This window comes from Bactrocera oleae, chromosome 4 (assembly GCF_042242935.1).
Source record: "Bactrocera oleae isolate idBacOlea1 chromosome 4, idBacOlea1, whole genome shotgun sequence".
Classification (NCBI taxonomy): Eukaryota; Metazoa; Arthropoda; class Insecta; order Diptera; family Tephritidae; genus Bactrocera; species Bactrocera oleae.
The window spans coordinates 68,899,342-68,920,664 of NC_091538.1; the positions used below are offsets into that span (position 1 = coordinate 68,899,342).

A 21,323-nucleotide genomic window follows, 5' to 3' on the forward strand; every position below is an offset into this window, starting at 1 on the left:
ATACACGCAAACTAATCTCTCAGTTTTTGACACATCGATTTAATTTTTTTTACCACGATCTGTTATCCTCAATAAACTGCTTATTTGTCGGAATTAACGATATCCGATATTATATCATATATTGTTAATACAAACTGAACTAACAAAACCAAGTTCTTGTAAAAAAATCTTTTTTTACTTGATAAGATATCTTCAGGAATTTTTGCACAGATTATTGTTCAAGACAAAGATACAAACTCTGAAGAAATTGCTTAGATCCGACTACTATAGCATATAGCTGCCATACAAAATGACCAATCAAAATCAAATTATTTTTAATTGTGAAAGGTATTCTGTCTTCGTTGTAATCGAAATTAACGTTTTTTCTTGTTTTCAAGATACTTTTGCCATATCATCCTACTTTTTTAGTCAATTAATGCTGTTATTTTTTCATTTGAGCTACTCATTAACAATTGCAAACCTACGTAAGCGTGCTGTCCCACACAAATTTCCGGTAAATGAATAAACATAATTGCATTTTGATGTTTATGCAAAATATTGAGCAGCAATAAAATTTCACACGCTCGCACACACCCACATACACACAAGCAGCTCTTAAAATGTATGTGAAATCCAAAAATACTTAACTACAACAACAGGAATGCAATTTGCCACAACAACTCATATGCAAACTGGCATCACGCATATGGCTGCTATACTTGTACTCTACGTGTTATCTGTACACATACACATACATATGCACCTACATGTTTGTACATGAGTGTGTAGGTGCGAGTAATGAAAAAGAATGTGTGGCATAAAAAACATCGACTGCACGGCAAAGTACCGGAGGACATGGTCGGTTTGTTGTGGTCCAAACAGCAACAGCCAATATCTATCAACACGGCAACAACTTCAACAACAACAGTATGCTCTATACATTGGCATTGGCGCTGGCGTAAATTGAGTCATTTTTTAATTGTTTTCCGGTTCGTTTAGTAATTTAATGCTACGGTAATTAACTTTATAAATTCTTGGCAAGTGTTGATGTTGTTATTGTTTTAGGCTTTTTTGTTTTTGCTTACATTGTTCGCAAATTTTTGTTATAATTTGCATTTGCTGTAAGCCAATATGGCAGCTGCAGTTCATTTTACATGCTCCGTACACTAATTGCCAGACCGAAAATTAAAAAAAAAAATGTAATACAATTTTCAATATTCTTTTTGTGAACTTCGAAACTATATAACAACTTTCATAATTTTGTGAAAAAATTATTAGTTCGCAGGAAAACGTAATAAAGTAATATGCATACAAATTTCTTGCGAGACCACTGCGTATGTGTGACTTTTTAATATGTGACGTAATAAATATATTCAGATTCACTGCTACTGCACTGTTAACCGCAATGCCACCAGCTGTATTTAAGCATCAACATTATGATTCAATCAGTTTTCTGACCGTGTTACACAAGCATAATAATAACAACAACCACCAGCACCACAAATAACAGTAACCACAACAACATGTCACAATATGTACAGCCTTACTGTCACTTAATCGCCCTTGTCGCATCGCTTCTCGACGCTTGCCTGACGCTGAAGTGGGGAAGCGTCGGAAACCACAGCGATAAACGGTAACTGGAGACTATTTTACACATGCACAAAATATAGGTAAATGATTTGCAGCCATCTGCATACTACAAATACATACATGCATACATTATATGCAAACATACATACACACACGCACACACATTGTTTACTCGCCACTTAAGCCGAATCAATTGTACGCGCTGCGTCTGGTGTGACAAAATGCCTTCAAGGCGCTGGCTTGACTCACCACAAATCATTGGTGAGTTTTCATAAATGAGTAAGTGGTGTGTAAGTAAGTAAGTAGGTGATTACAAAGACAACTATAATCGTCTGACGCACATAAGCAAGCACAATGACGCATACCATATATGTGGATAGCTCAATTTGTATGCATAAACACACATGTACACACACATGCACACATACATACATATATACTTGTTCGTAAATTGTCGTAGTTGAGGCATTTCCTTTGCCGTCATAGCAAGTTTGGGTCACCATCACAGAGGCACACAAGCTTACATACTTTGGTACCTAAGGGAATGCTTAATACTTTCATGAATAAGTAAATATGGCATGCACTTTATTGACTGTGGCAGCTCTGCTGACCGCCGCTGTTGGTAAGTCAGTCGTTGTTAGCAGCAACTAGTTCCTAGTTTGTTATGCTGTGTGCTTTTACTTTTTCCTATTTGTGTCTTCTTTTGCAATTGCTTTGTGCTGGAGTGCGCTTAAGCCTCTTGGAACTTGGCTCTTTGTGAAAGGCGACTTTTTTGATTCGCATAAAATATGGCATTTTAATGCTGCTTATGCCAAGTAAAGCATTGGTCAGGGTCCACTGTTCCTTTTATTTTATCGAAAGATTTGATTTGACTGGCATTGATTTAGTGCTCATCATGGTCAGTTCTAAGAAATGTACACATTCTTTGTACTCAATTTTTGCATTATTGAAGGAAGGTTAAAACTGTAGATACTTGAATGTAAAAATGACAAACCGATCATAAATGCATTTTGTATTCCAGGCCAAGCTTACCTAAAAACAATTCTCAGTTTTATAAAGAACTCGTTTTGAAAACATTCTTCGAATATTTGAATTGGAAGTATCTGTTAAAACTTTTTTACTTACTGCAATTACGTTCCCAAACTTCAAACGTCTTTTACTCGAAACTCTGTTTACAGAGACGGTGAGGAAAATATCTCAGAAACGACTATACCAATCGACTTGAAATTTTTACACGACCTTCTTGGACATACTATATATGTCAGATAATGATCGAAAGAAAGAGACTCTTAATGAAAATTTCGATTTTTTTAAACCACCCTGTAGCAGAAATTTCTTCACAAAAAACGATTTGTTTTTTCAAAACACAAAACCTCGACTTGTTCTTCGATCATTACCTGTATTCATCTATAGCATTAACATTTTTTTGGTTTTTGAATTTGCAATAATTTAAAACAGACAAATTTTCCTCAGACACCCGACACCTTTTTTCCGACGTCCTCTAGGAGATCAGCTACGGGATTAAGGGAAGTAACAATTACTAAAATTATTCAAAATTAATCAACTGAAAAAACGCCTTTTCAAAAACAAAAACACATTTTCTGCAAGTGCATATAACACTTAAAGTCTGAACTCCTCTTTGTTTAGGGATTATACATAAAATTTGATTTTGTATTGTATTCGAACATTTTTCTGGCGATTGACTCCTTGTGGCTCTGCTAGAAATTACCTAATAAGCCAAGTTCGCCATTTAGTTGTACCAGGTTTTAACCATCGAAAATGATGGGGTGTGTTCGGTGCATACCTATTTCAATTCATCTTTTATTGATAATTACTTCTAAAAGCTTCTATGTGACTTTCAAGCTTCGGTGGAAATACTTTTTTCCAAAAAATTCTAGAGAAATCTCGTTCTTAATCTTGATGTTATTATATTTATATATAAGGGTATCTATCTGGACATCTGGTGAAGATTTTATATAACGAAGTCTTCTTTATTCATATTTATTGGCGGTGTTTTGATTTAGATTTAAAGTTCTTTCCATTTATACTCACATATAATTTCAGTACTTCTGGAGACAGATGAAGTTAAACTATGATTGCTAAAATTCAATATAATTTTGGGAATTCCATTCCAGAAGGAGCATTGGGCTCAGAAAGACTCAAATTGTGCTATGGCAAATAGGAGGAATTACCTCTCAATAAATTAAAAGAAGTTGCTAAAATCATATAAACTAATCACTGATTTCTTAAATATATAAATATAGCACGCTTATAGGCAGAGCGAGTCATACCCAAGAAACTATAGCTATGACTACAATACAGAAAGATTGATATTACACTAAAACCCGAGAGCATCATATTTTATCGAACTCTCTCCGTGAACACATCAATAACAAGCAGATTATTTTTGCAATCCCCATAAAATAAACATAAAATGAAAAGTGTAATGTATTCAACCTAAGCGTTACATATGTAAATAAAGGCTATTAGCAATTAAAGGGACATCACATGACAGCTTCGGGTAACAAGTGTTCAACTTCAATTTAATTCGAGTTATTAATGACATTTCGAAATGATTTGCGCATTGAGGCTTACAACGGACGAACTGCAAACGCGTGGCTCGTTAGCAAATGTTGAGAATATATTTACTTAACCGGAATAGGGAGAAGATTGAAAAGAAAACGAGCATAAGCCAGAGCCAGTTCGGAAGCGGGCATTAAGGGATGTGCGCGCTTAAGTTAGGAAAGGGAAAATTGAAGCAATTTAGTGAGTTCAGTGAGGGTAAAATATATGCAAAACAGCAGCAGGAATATCAGCATTATTCCTATTTTATTAGTGTAGTTTCTGTCGGCGAGCCACCACAGCTCGATAATATTTATGCAAATACAAATTGAGTGAGTCAAATGAAGGGACAGACCACGGGTAGACCGAGACGAAGTAAGGAAAGTGACAAGCAAAATGGCGCAAAAACAGATGATGATGAATAGCTTATGCTAAATATTTTATGATAATTTGTTTGTTAGTTTGTTTGGGTGGTTTCCGAACCACTGCCACCCGAGCGACCGGCCAACAAACAAGCGAACGGACGAATGAATAAATGAAGTGATTGATGGTTCAATGACGACACATTTGGATGTTTGTGTGTGTGCGTATGCGGGATGATTTGGAAAAAATATGTCAAGCGAATAGTTTGGCATGCAAATCCGCCACAAGCACGCTTAGCAGCAAAGCGGCAGCAGCACCGCACTAAGTGGCAAGTCATATAACAACAACAAGCAAGCTGATTGCAATGACATTATAGTAAAAGAGCAAAGCATGTGAACAACAACAGTTGGTAATATAAATATATAATAACAGCTACAACACATGTTAGTTTCCGCAGGGGAATTATGCGTAATCGGCACAAAAAGTTCAGGTAAAATTAACAAATCAACAACTATTTAGTTGGCATAGATTTCTATTGCAATTGGACTACAGAGAATAAGATGAGAAAGCTCATATATTCAAACTGGGAATAAATGTTTATAATGCTTTTTTTTTAAGAACTATTAAACACATTTTATTGATGACTTTGCATAATTTTAGGACTTATTTCACAAATTGATGAAGATTTGGACAACAAAAAAATTTTTAAAATATTTGGACTGAACACAGACAAAGACATAAAAAAAACATTTATTTCGGCTGTACCAAAGTTATAATACGCTTCGCAGGTTTCATACAAGGTCTAAATTTTGATCGTTCAGTTTTTATGGCACTTATATGTTATAGTGCTGCAATATAGGCGGTTCTGACAACTTATAAGCTTCTTAAGCAGAAAAACTTGTTTTCAGGCCAATATCCTAAAAGCTGAGAGAATACTTCACATATATATAGATCGAGCATTTTATACTCTCGCAACTTGCAAGGATCAAAGCCCGGGTATTACTTGAAGTGTTGGCAAAATTTTATATTAAAGCAAGTATTGATCCGATTCAACCCATTTTTGACACAAAAATATACTATTATCGAAAGTTTCATTTATTTATTTTATTATATTAATTTAGATATAATAATGATCATTTATATACATATAACCCTATATCTAACTCGATTAGTTTTAGGTGATACAAACAACCGTTAGGTCAAAAAAACTATTATACTCCGTAGCAATATGTTGCGAGAGTATAAAAAAATCAAAACTGAAAGTGCTTTAGTTCAAGTTCATTGCATTCAATGACTTTTAAAATTCGAAAACCTTTATTTTCCTATCAGCATATTTTTTTCAAAACTTTGTTTGCTTAGAACAATAAAGACTTTATGAAATTATGAGTTTGATAAAAAAAATATTAAAGCAGAATAAAGGTTTTCGCAAAAATAATGTGGGTGTTTAAGGCTATGCCCAACATATATTTTGGCTCAAGCAGAAAGGAAAAAATAAAAAAATTTAATATATTTAGAAAATATCGTAAAAGTCCATCAACATAATCAAACTGATTTTGATATTGATATTTTTACTAAAATAAGTGAAAAATGTAAAAGATGGTCATAATAGTATTAAACTCCCTTTCCTTTGAACATTTCATATAAACATTACAGCTACAATTATTTGCTGTTACCTTGCCTTTGATTTCTTTGAAAGTTTTGTTATTGGTTTACTGTATAGATAACTGCTTTTTGCTTTAATTAAATCATCTCCAATCCCCGTTGGACATTCACACCACTGTCAGTCGTCTCGCGACTATTACATATACACTAATAAAAGTCTTGTCGGTGTGTTGAGGGAATATGTGCGCGACTAGTGACGCTGATGGCAGCTGTTGTTAAGTACATTTGAATTGTTGGTTTTGAAATTTTCATTGAACGATTTAATTTGTTAAATGTGGATATAACAGGCGTTGACTTTTCAAAAGTTATGATAACACTTTAACTGCAGGCAAACGCGCATAGACACACTCAAAAAATACATACAAGCTTACCACATATGTGTACTTATATAAAATTATGTGTTTTGTAGCAATTTATATTCGGTTTGTTATGCCTTGACGGCTGGTTATTGCTGTCGTCATGCTTGTTGAACAGTCATTTTTAAGCATTTTTTATTTTAAGCTTTTTGTTGTTGTCGTAATTTTTCGCACTTTTTCGCTAATAGCACACTCGAACAGGCATAGCGAGTGTTTGTGACAAGCAGAAAAATAGCGAATAGAATAGCGAATATCAAACAAATAGAAAGAGCTTTGGTGAGCCCTCAATAACCAACGCCGCACTTGATAAATTGATATATGGCATTTGGACATTGTTTTGCATACATTTAGGCGCTGAAACGTTAAATGTGTCCATAAGTGTCTGAGTATGTGTGCGCGTTTGTGATTTAGTTTACATAAATATCCAGAAATTTCCATTTATAAATTTTTAATTTGCACACGAGTAAACTTCCGAGTGCCGTACATGGCGTATGAGTAATATTTTTTAAATATTGTAAGTGAATAAAACTGGGTCTCTAACAAGAGCTTAATTGGTGTAATACCGCTATATGTTGCATATTATCACTCAGCCATAAATGGGATTCTACAAAGAGTTATGCTTATTTTAAATTCTAATAAAAGCAAGAACAAAACAAGTCCTATAAATCTCGTTTGTCACATGAAGACTTTAAAAAGCTAGCGCCTAAAGGGTTAGAAATTTCATTTCAAACTAACTATGCTCCCCCAACTGCATTTCCAAAGCGACAAAACTGTCAAGTTTTTCTCACACCCGCGCTGTCAGATAACTAAAATGCCATTCATTCACTAAACCCCCGTTATATAATATTAAGCATTTCATACACGTTTTTGTGACATATTTATTTTCGGACATTTAAATTTATTTATGAGTCATTTATCTGTTTTTGCTTCTATTGCTGTTGCTGTCGCTGTCTGTCTAACCTTTTTCTCAAAGTCAAACATTCGAAAAAACAACAACAGCAGTCTTATACATACATGTTTATTTATGGTTTGACTACATTTTCATGGGCCTTTTAATAATTTGCATAGTTTTGAGTTTTCAGCCATGAAAGTAAACATTGCCTGAGTGTCAGAACTAAAGATGAACAAAAACAAATAAACACACATACATACGCTTTTAATAATAATAATCATAATGCGATTTTATGGAGTGGAATTTATAAACTAAAAGCATTTCATTGCGCATGAATAATATTTGAGTCCAATTTAATGAGAAATGAAATGCCAATAAAAGTTTATTAGTGTTTATATGAAGATTTTATTACATTTGATCGATTGTTTTCAAGCAATCTTTTCGCATTTCATATGTGGGTGTAGATATTGTCTGTTTTTGTTATGTTGTCCAGGATATTGTGACTTATAACTTGACATGCCATGTTCTTCTTATTATTATTAATGATTTAAATTACGTATTCAAATTACGATCGCAAACCAATTCGATTAATATTTTTTTCCTAGATTTGTAGAACCTTTATATTATATGTTCGTGTGAAGTTTGATTTCCATACATTTGTCAATTAATGTGTATTTAGCAGCGGTTTGTTCACGACGCGAACAGTTTGTCTGGCGATGGCTCCACGCGGATTTTTTATTTCCGAAAACAGCACAAAGTTACAGCAATCGTCAGTTATGATCATGTTAGAATATGATGGAGTCTTCAGGTCTTGTGATACGGCTCTAGCATTAATACGCTTCATGCGAAAAACTTTAACCGAAATTTGTTGAGTCGATCCATGTGAGACGTTAAGATCAACTGTTCTCTCTCTGATGCCAAAACCATGATTTTCAAGAACTGTTTTTTTTTCAATGAACAAGGTATATTAAGTTTGACAGAAAGTTTGTATCACCTTTGGGTGATGTCAGAGATCCCACAAAGTATACTATATATATAACTGATCGCCGTGACGAACTGAGTCAATTTCGTCATGTTTATATATATGCAAGCTAATCATATAGGTTTTGAGATATCGATATAAAAATTTACCTTAAATATCCCAATAATCACAATTACCAGGAACACAATTGTCACACAAAGATAATTGTGTGATTTTTGATGCTTTTGTTGCTATTACTTGTTTTTTTTTACTTAATTTAAAGGAAACTGGAACAATGGGATATTGTATACGTAAAAAACAATATTATTATATAATATAATAAGTATATACATGATAGCTTAATCTTGTCTAAATAAACCCTCATATATACTAACATATTTACAAGCTGATTTTAAAACTCTTCATATTGATTCATAATTAACTCAGTGCAGCTAATTTTGATAATTTTTTTTCGATATTTCTTCAAGATTTCGGCACAATTCGTGGTGGTCACAGTATGTATGAGGCTGCACAGAGCCCATTTTCTGCATTACACAGTGTTTCAAATAATTTATCTTGCTGCTATCCAGCTGCCCTTTGGGTGGTCGCTTCAGCTATGAAAAGCTGGAGATTGCTTGCCGCTTAGTGTGTGCGTTGCCAAGATATCATCACTAAACAATATGTTTTGTAAGTATCGGGTACAGAAGCTTACTTATTTCCAGAGTATCTTGTCAAACTCCGGTTTTAAGATCTGCGTATCATTGGGTCCAATAGTAATAACATTTTCCAATGTTCACGTGCTTGATTCTCGAAGTTTATTCCCGCCATTATTACTAAATATTTTGCTTGCCGTAAATGCTGTTATTTCCCCGAACAGTAACCTTATTTATTTTTCAAAGAAGTATGTAGCTCAATGAATTTATTTTTAACAGAGACAGGTACTTTTATTTTGTTCAAGTGTTGTAAAACGGTTTTGGAACTATGGATGTGTGAACATATGTACATATTTATTTTAAAAACGTTGCCTTCGGCTGCAACGAGGCTATAATACCCTTCGCAGTTAAATTTTTTTTTTGAATTAAAATCAGAAAAAACATTTTTATTTTGTTGCCGTTGCCTTGAATAACTGTTTGTACCAAATTTCGTGAAGACATCTCCTCAAATAAATTATCCATACAAAGACTTCATTTTCATCGTGCAGTTTCTATACTTTATGATATCGTGGTCCGATGTCGGCGATTCCGACAAATGAGCAGTTTCTTTGATAGAAGTGAGCGTGTAGAAAATTTCAGATCGATTTTCTAAAAACTGAGGGAAGATTACGGATACGGAGGGACATATGAACGGACATAGCCATATATATTCATCTTGTTACGCTGATCATTTATATATACTCCGTCGATTTATTCTGGATGCTACAAACTCATATATTGCATCGAAAAATTACTTTATTATTAATTTTTGTATATACAATTTCAAAAATGTGAGATTTAGAACTTGTGATTTGCACCCAAACAGAACTGCTTATTCGTGAAGTGTTCAAAAGAGCCTTCCAATTTCATGAAAACATATTTTACTTTTTCTTTATTTATTTTTTCCGTTTTTGAAATATTTTTTTTTGCTTAGCCTGAGGATAAAATCTGTAGATTATAAAATTATAAAACAAGAAAATTTTGGGACAAAAGAAAAATTTTTTTAACATCAGTTTTAAAGTAAATTTTCGAATTATAATTTTTATTTCGTAAAAAAATTTGATAAGTGTTCTAGAAGCTGTGGAGAGCCCTCTTTCTGGCCAATTAAAAGTTATCAACTTAAAAAAAAATGTTGTGGTCATTATTGGAGTTCTATAAAAACGTCGTAAACAACAACATGCTTTCCTTAAGCGTTAAAATAAATTTTGAGTCAAAATCCGTCTCATTCGATAATTTTTGTATAAATGTAAAGAGTTTAAACCAAAAATAATTTTTTCTTGTCCAAAAAAATTTTAACTCGAAATTTACTTTAAAATTGAGTGGGACGACTCTGGATGTTAAAAAAAAAATTTTTTTTCCAAAAATTTTCTTTTTTATAATCTACAGATTTTACCCTCAGGCTAACCAAAAAAAACCACCCTACTATATATATTTTGAAACCAATTTCATTATAAAGAAACTAAGCTTAAAATCTTTCATACTTTACTGAAATGTAGTAAGAAGAAATGAAAAGTACAAAGTTTCCTATTTGCATTTAGCAGACTGTTACTTTTGGGCTGTTGAAATTCGTATATTGACAACAATTCAACTATTCATCTTAAGCTAACCTTACCTAATGTCACCCGTTACTTTGCCTTTAAGGCGATAAAAAAAAAACTAAGAAAATACGACTTATGTCGTTTTAAGCGTAAAGCTCTCCAATACCATTTTTTAGGCGAAACCGACTACGAAAAAAATACGAAAATATGATTTATGTAGTTTTTTGTGCAAACCATTTCAGTACCATTTTTTAAGAAGAATCAGCAAATTCTCCAGGAATAGTAAGAGGTGTAAGAAGAATTATAATATACAAACGGTGATAAATGTGTATGTGTGTATACAACATATACTATATGGTATACAGTGTACTTCGCAGCGGTTTATATAATAGTTTATCTCTAGTAACCCGCAATTAACCTTGTGCACTAATCTTGCCTTGTATACATTTGTCAACATGTGTATGTGTTTGTGTGAGTACATTGTTGTCGAATTAATAGCTGAAACGTGATTTTGAATTAATTTCAAGTTGCTCATTATGACAACGGTACACATTTACCAACGAAAATACGCCCCAAAATAACCTGCTTGTCAGCAAAAAAAAAGATTACAGCACACTTCAGTTCGCTACGCCTTCAGCTTTTTGAATTTGTGTTTACCCGCAATGAAGTGCCAAATTACCATCCGATTAGACTTAATGATACTTTAAGTGACAAAGCACCTTTACGGCGGTGGGGCACACGTAGCACGTGCGCACCCAGTGTGCTTATGCTTACGGTTCAGGTTGATATATGCATATGCTGTGTTTGTAGTGTGTTGGCTACATAATTTATTTGCGTCCAACGTTTCATAACTTCTTTGTGGAAACTTTCCTCCTTTATCAAGCTTCGATTTATTCATCGCCTTCTGCTACGCCAGCTAATATTTATGATGTACTCGCTCCCGCACTTAGATATCACTTTCCTCAACTTAACTATTCAATAAATCTAGTCGCACCTACTTAAATGAAAACTTTTGCCTATTAAATTTGATTTATTTTCGCCAAGTCTGCGCCATAATGTAATCGGTTTTAATAGTTTTTACATGTTGTACAATATTTATAAGTAGTTAATAAGGTTCAGTGAACATTTGTCAAACGAAGCGCAGATAATAATATATCATAGTGGTGAAAACTTAACTCATGAGTGGACATTGTCCACTTTTTCGAGGTTTTGATTAATAGAAAAGTGTGAAATGATTAAATCAGAAATTTTTTTTGGTTTTCATAACATTAGTTCTCATGTCAAGAAATATTGATTCATATAAAGTGTAAAGTTACGTTAACGATCTATTCCAGAAAAGTCTAATACAAATAACATGTGATCTGAATGATATACGAATATATTTGCAATGCTTTAGCTTTTAGTGGCCGCTAAAATAGGATTCTTTTAACATTATAGGTAATTCAATTTTAGCCAAAATAAAAGCAGATAAATATTTGGACAATATTTACAAGGCATCCCAGTATTCGAAAATTTCGTGATGTGCATATAAGTTCCACAAAAAAATCCTTTACCTTTCCAATAGATTTTCCAATAGCTGTATCTCGCCCAAAGCCAACTTCTTACACAATTTTGTGATAGCTTGACTTAGTATCTTTGAAGTACTAGTTAAAGATCGACATAAACAAAGATAAAATAATACATGTTTGACAGTTTTTTCTTTTTTTGTTATATACATATATATTTCTTTCATCTTTATCTTGTTATTGCAAATAGTATTCTTTTTTGACTATAATAATTCAGAAAAAAGTGATTTACTATTTTATAATTTGTTTAAAATTTTATTGCTTGCCATACTTATCTTTATCTAATGATAAGCGCCTTTTGTTGAATAATTTTTGCCTTAAGCACAATTTTATTGTCATTAAAGTATTTTTCTACGATTTTTTTCTATTTAGAAAGATATGACTTACACATATGCAAACGGTCTGGAATATTTTAAAACTGCAATAACAATTTAAGCGATATACGGGAGCATGAGAACCGCGTATAGCGAAGGGTTCCACATGTTCAATTAAAATATAACTCAGATAGCGACATAATTGTTATTCGCATATCCCTAATCTAATAATAATAAATCTTTACAAATCTAAGCGCTCCCCAAATTTTTTTTTTTACTTATCTTTCATATGAAAATGGTTACTATGTATGTATAACAATACATATTTACTACTGAGTTTAAAAATTTACGAATTCAATATAATGATTTTCAGGAATACAGGTGTCTTATTCATATATATTATCTACAATGTAGGTTATTTGAATGAAATGAGGATATTAAATTTTTCTAAATATAATGTGGTTTGGTTTCAAATATGGATGAAATCGAGCGAGATCTTCCAATATCCCTCAGTTTCATAAAAAGACGCGCAAATTAAACGCATACCTTTCTTTTACTTCCGCATACCGAAAATAATAATCTAAGTCAATTGAATTTGTAGTTCATATATGGGTTTTATCGTTTTTAATAAAACTTCATGGGCACCTGAAAATACTATGTACTACTTGCCGTTAGTACGTACAAATTGCGAGTACGTAAGAGCTACGCCCGAAACTCAGCTCTTGCTTACCTTCTTTCTTTTGATTAAGCTTGAAATGAGCATAATGAAAATCAACTAAGAAATAGGAACTATATCTGCATTCTTATTCAACTGGAAATTCGTCGACATCATCGTCGTCGTTACAAGTATTGAAAGTCAGTTGCTTTCATTCACTCACCGTCTGATAACGGTGAAAGCATCAAAACTGAATAGGTGCCAGTGTCGTCAGTAAGTTTCATGACAGTACCTTTTATATTTTATAGTCGCTGCTTTGCCTTCATATCCATAACCATACATCAAGTTGTAAGTCTAAGTATATATGTATATAATTTAACACTACTCTTATCCTCGCTACTATGGCGACCCCTTTTGCATGACTGAAATCTGCCAGCTTTAAGCGCTCTCAGCGATTTCTTCCCTTCCCAATGCGTCGAGCATTTGGCTCTACTATCAGCTGTTGTGTACCTTGGCTCCTCTATTTAATACCCGACTTCACTTCAATACTTCGGTTTCTCTATTACCTAACCACTTGTGCTGCTCTACTCGTAGCATACACTTTGACTGTGCTCTCTTGTTGTTAATTTCTTGTTCTTTTTATTGCTCGGTATTACCAAGCGACAATGAAGTCAAGTGGAATTAAGATTTCAATACCCATTCGCTGGGGAGCGTTATCCTCATTCTAGCCTAAATACTATACACACATATATGTTCACTTGCTCAGTCATCTCGTTGTGCAGTCATTCATTTATTTATGTACAAGCATTTAGCTGAGAGTTTGTATGGCGTTAACACGCCTCTTAAGCATCGCGCAGAGATTGCCGTTGCCGTTGCCGTGCACATCAATGTAACTTATGGTTATAGCCATTGTTGTTGCTGCTGCTGTTAATGCTCATGTATATTTTGACTTATAGATTATGGAATTTGCTTTGATTTCCCCCACTAAGGCGCAAGCTGGCGTTCCAAATTTCATATCCAATCGTCAGCATAGTTAGCAGTCTTATCGCTATGTCAAATAGATGCTCCCTTCTCAGCTAAGCTTTGTTATTTATTTATAACTTAGCAGGGAGAATAACCCTTTAACATTCATTTTGTAAGTTCAGATAGAAATAGACATATATACGTTAATACATTTTGCTGTAAGTTTCTGTAAACGCACGCGAGTTTTTTATTTCGTGCAAGTAGAGTATGTCCAAAATTCTGATCCGGCTTATAGATGACTGTAAACTAATTATTATGGTGAGAATCTATTGAGGTCTATGAATATAGCTTTCTTTTAAAAAATAGTATTGTTCATAGCTCAAAATAAACTCAGATTTCCGACTATAATAGTCAGTTCCAGAAGCAGGAACTGATTGAACAAAGAGTACTTATCCGCAATTGGAAAATCCCCCACGCAGAAAGTCGACCAAAGGGGATATTCGCTGGCAAGGTAACAAGTACTAAGATCAAATATATTTCTTAAACATCATGAAAAGTACATCTCTGTGAGATAAAATAGTATTTGGAAAAAAGTACTAGAATGTGGACTTTAATGAAGGAAACTAGTCAGCTTTCCAGTTACCCGGTATTTCACTTATAGTGGTATTCAAATAAGATTTCGAAATTTTATAGTATATTGATTACCTCAGTTCTCTAATAAGAGTTCCCTTCCAAAAAAACCCGCATTATTTTACGCCAAGTAAATATAAACCTCAGATTTATATCTTTTTTTATTAGAATATTAGCAATAGGTTGGTGTACTTACCTTGAAATTCCTTGCGTGCCGCACTCACCGACGTCACAATGTTCGCCACATGACCCAACACCGTCGCGAACAGCATCAGTCCGAATAGCAATTGTAATATCACAAAGACGTATTCACCCTTCGATCTGGGCTTTGGCAAATCCCCGATCGTCGTTAAAGCTAACGTACACCAATAATAACTTTGTAAATATTGTTTAACTACATCGGCCGATTCGGAGTCGTGATAGACCCAATTTCTCGAACCGAATCCATTGTTCTTATGTATAATATGATACAGACATCCGTTCCAATGGAATATCACAAGTAGGTAGTGTATCAACGCTGTCGAACGAAATAAGTTCGGATAGTTTGTATGTCGTTCGGTACGATCCATAAATGCCCAAAATCTATAGATTTTCACTAAACGAAATGAACGTAATATCGAATTGAATCCGATTGATAGATATAAAAAATCCAATGGCAGCAAACATAGGCAGTCAATGTAGAATGTTGTCGAATTCATATAGTGTTGTCGTAGTTTTGTCGCATCGGTTTGTAATACACCATCCTCCAAGTAACCGGTACGAAAATGAAAGAATATATCTATGAGATATAAAAAATCGGAGAAATAATCGAGACAAAACCAAATGGCAATCGTTCGTCGATTGATCTCTTGAAAGGCGAAACGATAGATTATCACCCAGAAATTATAGAGGAACGCCAATGATACAACCATGGACCAGTAGTAGCACAGACGCCCCGCTGGATCGAACACAAAGTGGAATTTACGCGAGGCAGTGGCGGCACGAAATCGTTGCGAGGCGGTTCGATGTGGTTGCTGCTGATGATGTGACGCTGCGGACTGTTGTTGTTGTGTTGATGATAAATGCGATGCATGTGACGGTTGATGGTGCGCATGCGACACCGACGCCGAATGGTGTAGCTGATGCGACGATTGATGCGATTGTGAGGGGCCGCTATGCGGCGGGGCAGTGGTCGTTGAGGTACCGGAGCGTGAGCGGGGATATCTGCAAAAGCAAATTTGACTTATTAATTGTGAATTCGTTGAAAAGCTTTTAATGTGAGCTTTCTTTGTAATCAAGTGCATTTTAAATTATCCTTTTATATGCGCCATGATCGCTTTATAGAATGCGAAAGCTTTAATGGAATTTTAGTTAATCCCTTAGTTCAATGAATTCGCAAAGAGCGCGAAAAGTGTTACGTAATTTCATATATAATATTAGATATACTGACTCCTCTACGTTAACATGTATGTCTGTATGTGTATTATGTTTTGTAAATTCGGATCGATTTTTCTATTTAAATATGCTAAATGAATGGAAGCTATAAATTTGAAGTGGATTTAGTGCGCCGCACTAAAATATTGGAATGCAAATTGCACATCGCTGCATAGCATTTGAATGGCGGTGGTAGCAAAATTATTGAGTTGGAGGAAGAGCTTGAATGGAGATACATGTATGTTAGAAATATATCATGACATGAGTAGAACTATTAGTCCCTGAAACTTGCAGATGCTCTTCCCACGACCGTTGGCGTCATACGAGTTGAGTAAGTGAGTTTTCCGAATAGTTTTATGTTCAAATCGTGTTCGAAAAAACCTAATGTTACAGGAAACGAATGGAATTACGAGCGGATATTCGTTTAGCTTAGTCTCTTCTGTTGTATTCTTTGTCATTCTTCTCTCCAAACAGAACAATTCTGGTGTCAGGAATATACGAAAAAAGAAAGTCTTAGCCTCTTTAGAACTCTATTGCTTATACGAGTAGAGATGGTATCATCTATTGACAATTATAAAATTGGTTTGTGACTTTGCTAAACCAAGGCGGAATTTTAAATTAGTCAATTTTGGACTGACATCTGTTGGTTAAATAGAAAACCATAACTAAAATGTGGTTTAATATTTTCTCATACTGTTTGTGGAATGACTTGCACATTGTCAACATTTCCTAAGGGGTTGCTTGCTGCTTCTTCACATCGTACAGGAGCTTGAGTTGTGTGATAGCTTAGCAACATAAATTGACAGTTACGCCAATGTGTTGCTTCTCCAGCATTATAGTGTAACGTTAAGTGATTGAATAAGAACGTAAGTATGTAACAGTGAATTTATGTCTTTCGCCTCAGATGAAAACCTCAATAGCAATGAGAAAATAAAAAGTTTTCAATATCATTGCAATCAATTTCCTTATGTGTGTAAAATTTGCATTTTCGAACTACATTATCTAACTATTGTACGTTCCGGTAACAGTAATATATGCAAATTTACCAGATTTAAATATGTATGTATATAATTAATAATACAATTAGAATTCTAATAAATTGTTCACCTATCAGTGCCGTTGCAGAAATTCCCGCTAAATTGATTACTCCCCGCCAAACCGCCGGCCAAAGTGTTGTCTTGTGAACTGCGCGCCGTCGCTGAGCGTTGCCACGAATCGAGTAACGGTTGCTCGCCGGACATCGTTTTCAGGCGGCCGCGAGATTTTCGACGCTGTTTGTTGCTGCTGTGCAGTAAATCCATTTCGGAGGCAGTGCTTACAGTGGCCACATGTGGATTGGAGGCACGTGATGCGCATGGTGTGGCGAGGCTGTCGTGTGATGTAAAGAAACCTTGCTGTGAGACACTCTGACCGAATTTCGGCTGTGGCATGCTAAATTTCGATCCGAGATCTGCAAAGGAGGATGGGAGAACACAGTATTCGATTAATCACTGAAAATTAGATAAATGTTATGGATAAAAATTCACTGGGTGAAAACGTTTCCAACCTAAGCGATTAGGTTTATGAAGTAAGAATTTAATTTAATTTATCAAACTATCAACAGTAGATGATAGTTAATAGAGTGATGTAAATGGAATGATGTATGACTTATGTATACAGTAGTAATACAGAGAATTAAAATAGCTATAAAGTGTATGAGATGAAGAAAGATGAAGAAAGTGTGAACAAAATAATTGTATAAGAAGAGAATTGGCTATTCAGACAGCCGCTTAATTGTGTCGATTAGTGTAGACAATTTACTAACTGCCTCAATCAAGGAATATCTGAAATGCTCACAGTTGCATTTTTTATAGCATAAAAAGGTATAAAAAGAATTTTCTCTTGATATCGATCGATCAGTTTGTATTGCAGCTACATGATTTAGTAGTCCGATCTCAACAATATTTTCGGAGATTGTACAAGTTCGTGATGATATCTTAACAAATATGTAATCCATACAAAAACTGGACTTTGATCGATCGGTATGGCAGCTATATGCTATGGAAGTCCAATATCCGATGAATTAGTGACTTTTTTGGAGAAAAAACGAGTACAAAATTTCAGATTTATATCTCAAAAACTGGGACCACTTCGGTTGTATACAGACGGACATCGACTCAGCTCGTCACGCTAATAATTTATATACTTTACGTTTTGCTTTTGGGTGTTACAAGCTTTTTGCCAAACTTAATTAACCCCGTTCAGGGTAGAATAATAATAAAATGTGAGAAAATCTTATCGGCGCTACCAAAATAAAATTTGGAAGAATAGAAGAACGTGGGGAGTAAGTAACAATGCGAATGAAGTGGCTGTCAATGAAGTCGCAAAATTAAAATGGCTAACAATGAAGTGGTATTTATCAATAAAAGTCGGAAATTTCAGATATAAACTCTCATTTTCCTAAATTTTTTGGATGAAATGAACTTTGAGCTTAATAGAAGCTTTCCAACGAAAGCTTAAATACTAATTCTTGAATAGTTATATCTCAACAAATGCACGGGAATATTTGTGGATATGGTGAGTGAATGCGTCGCGCCCAACCCAGCTTTCAGCCAAACACCCAACACACTTAAATGATTTCAACGCTTACCCAGAAAGCTCTGACGATCGATCGAGAAGCGACGCAGGCTACCTAAATCGATATATTGTTCATCGCCCGTTAATGTCGGCGTAATCGATAACTCGGTTGTATGAAATCCCGTATTACTTTCGCCACCACCACCACCACCAAAGCCGATGCGACTACCACCCGCACCCACAGCGCCACCTTTATTACCACCACCTCCGCTGCTGCCTGTACTAAAACAGCCCAGCGTGTTGCCATAGAAACTACCATCTAATTCAGCCATTTGCTGCTCGTTCGCCGTCAGCGGTTGTATCGAGCGTGAACTATGATCCCGATAGAGTGGACGTGGCGATGGCACCAAATGCCGCAAAGTACCGTTCAGCGAGAGACGTGGCTGCATTATCTCGGGATAGCTGGCGCGCGGCCTTTGCGAAGTTAGCGACTGTCGATTGAGTGAAAAATAATTGCGTGGATTCAAATGTGAAGAGGGCCCCGCGCCACTGCCACTGCCAATGCTCATGCCACCAGTACCGCCAATGTTTTTGCTCATTTTTAAGCGTCGGATCGAAGCGGTTTTGGCTTTGAATATCACTCTTTTAGTTTTACTTTTAATTGTTTTCGCTTTGCTTGTGTGTGGCGCTGAACGCTCGAAAGTTCCGGTTGCTGCTTGATTATCTGCATACGTTGTTATTGCTTCTATTGTTGTTGTTGTCGTCAAGTGAGCATGTTTCGGCTTGCCCAGCTTATGTGAATAGCGTTGCCGCTTCGACGTCGCTTGACCACTAGCTTCCGGTTCGTCCGCATCTAAGATCCGTTGCTCTTCATTGTGACTATGAAAATAACCGGAAATTGGTGAAGTTGGTGGTAAGTCTATTTAGTTGTTATATAATTTAGTTGTTGTTGTTGTCGTAATGATGATTGTTGCATAATAATATATATACGAATGGTTTTGGGAAGCGTTAAATGGTATTATTTGGTGGATACAAGCAAGTGAGCGGGCAGAGAGGCGGGTGGGCACACATGAGCGCATTTATATATCAATACGAAGGAATTACGTTTACAAGGTAGTGCAATAAAGTGGCGTTGAAGTTGTCAAACCATACATAGCGGGATTTCGTAAGACCGATAGAGAAAGAATAGGAGAGAGAGATAAAAAAAAGAGAGTGAGCAAGAAAAATGTACACCGCAGATTAAGCGGTTACTCAATTATTCACATAATTTAGTTGTAAGACAATCACGGTAACAAAGTAATTACGGTACAACGAAATCATGTGGAATGCTAGGTGGGTGCAAGCAAGTTGGGTGCAGGTGAACATTTGGTTTTACTAAACTTTTCGCTAAATGTAAAATTTTTTTTATTTTTGGCTTCTTTTCTGACAGTTTGATAAAACTCTCACACTTTCAGGGTGTTTAACAGGTGGCATACGGCTAGAACATATAAAAAATAACAACAGCAACAACAACAACAACAAGTGTGGAAGCAACGCTTTAACGTTGTAGTAATGGCGGTGGTTTTGGGCGGTAACTGGTGGTGGCAACAGTAATGATAGGAATGCTAGTGATAGAAATTATGGTGGCAGTGGGTGTTGGTGGGTTCACGCAAATTTGCAAAAATTTAACATGAAATGCAGTTTATGCAATATATAACGGGTTAGTCTAAATTAATTTGCTAAGTGTATTCGATATTCGAATGTTTTCATTGTCAAATATTTCATTAAATCCGAATATACAAGTATTTGCTTATCTCTATTGATTTGCCAAATATTTGATCTAAAATTAATTTGCTCCGAAACTATGGCATGCCAATAACAACAACGTACAAATTTAAATGTGATTCGGCTTAAATAAACAAAGCTTTAATAATAGTAAATTAAAATTTGTGTTAAAACACACACACACAAATCCAAGCATACACGCACATACACGCCACAGCTATACAGCTAACTACTTTCATACAAACAAAGATAAACATACATATATTTAATGATTTCTCTACATTTTGCTCATAAGCTCACATTATTATAATTAGCTTAATGAGAATAATAATGTTATTTGAATATTATCTGCTGTTAGATATGTTTGTTTTAAATATGTGCATTACACATTGAGCCCGTAATACTCGTAGCTATAGCTCCATTATATAATATATTAATAATATTGTATTACTCCAATTATTATTTAACCAGAACGGAGATTAGCTTGACGGCTATTAATAAGTTCAGCAATAATTTTTTGTATTTTAAATAAAGTGTTTCCATTATAAATTTCACAAATTTAGGATGAAAAAAGGTAATGCCCGGACTTATTAGTAGTCAGTTCAAATTATTAGCAAAACGAGTATTTCTAGCTTCGAAATAATCACAGCGAAAGCAAAAAAATAACCACAAATTAAAATTACAGTTTCAAGAACATTGCTTCTAATTATTTTGTGACCTAACTTCTGACATTTCATAGTTTTTGTTGCTATAAATTATGAGGGAATCGAAAGCTGCTGTTTGTGATAGGACTGTAGGAAACATACACTGTATAGAATCAAATATATATCCGGCTGAAAAATGTTATTGACGATTTCGACAACTTCAG

The 21,323-nt window shown here is 34.7% G+C and overlaps 1 protein-coding gene across 4 annotated transcripts in view; it reads right to left on the bottom strand.

Moving 5' to 3' along the window:
- The window catches only part of LOC106614734 (cyclic nucleotide-gated channel alpha-3), a 263,421-nt gene that overhangs the window by 43,003 nt on the left and 199,095 nt on the right, over positions 1–21,323 (bottom strand). For 2 of the 4 annotated variants that reach the window (XM_070108174.1, XM_070108173.1), the window contains exons 2-4: positions 18,765–19,570; positions 17,243–17,585; positions 14,919–15,925 (exon numbers count right to left, since the gene is read on the bottom strand). In XM_070108174.1, coding sequence (XP_069964275.1) covers positions 14,919–15,925; positions 17,243–17,585; positions 18,765–19,290 — 1,876 coding nt within the window. In that variant the 5' untranslated portion in view covers positions 19,291–19,570. The remainder of the gene's footprint in view (positions 1–14,918; positions 15,926–17,242; positions 17,586–18,764; positions 19,571–21,323) is intronic. The other 2 variants (XM_070108176.1, XM_070108175.1) reach the window with 1 other exon arrangement.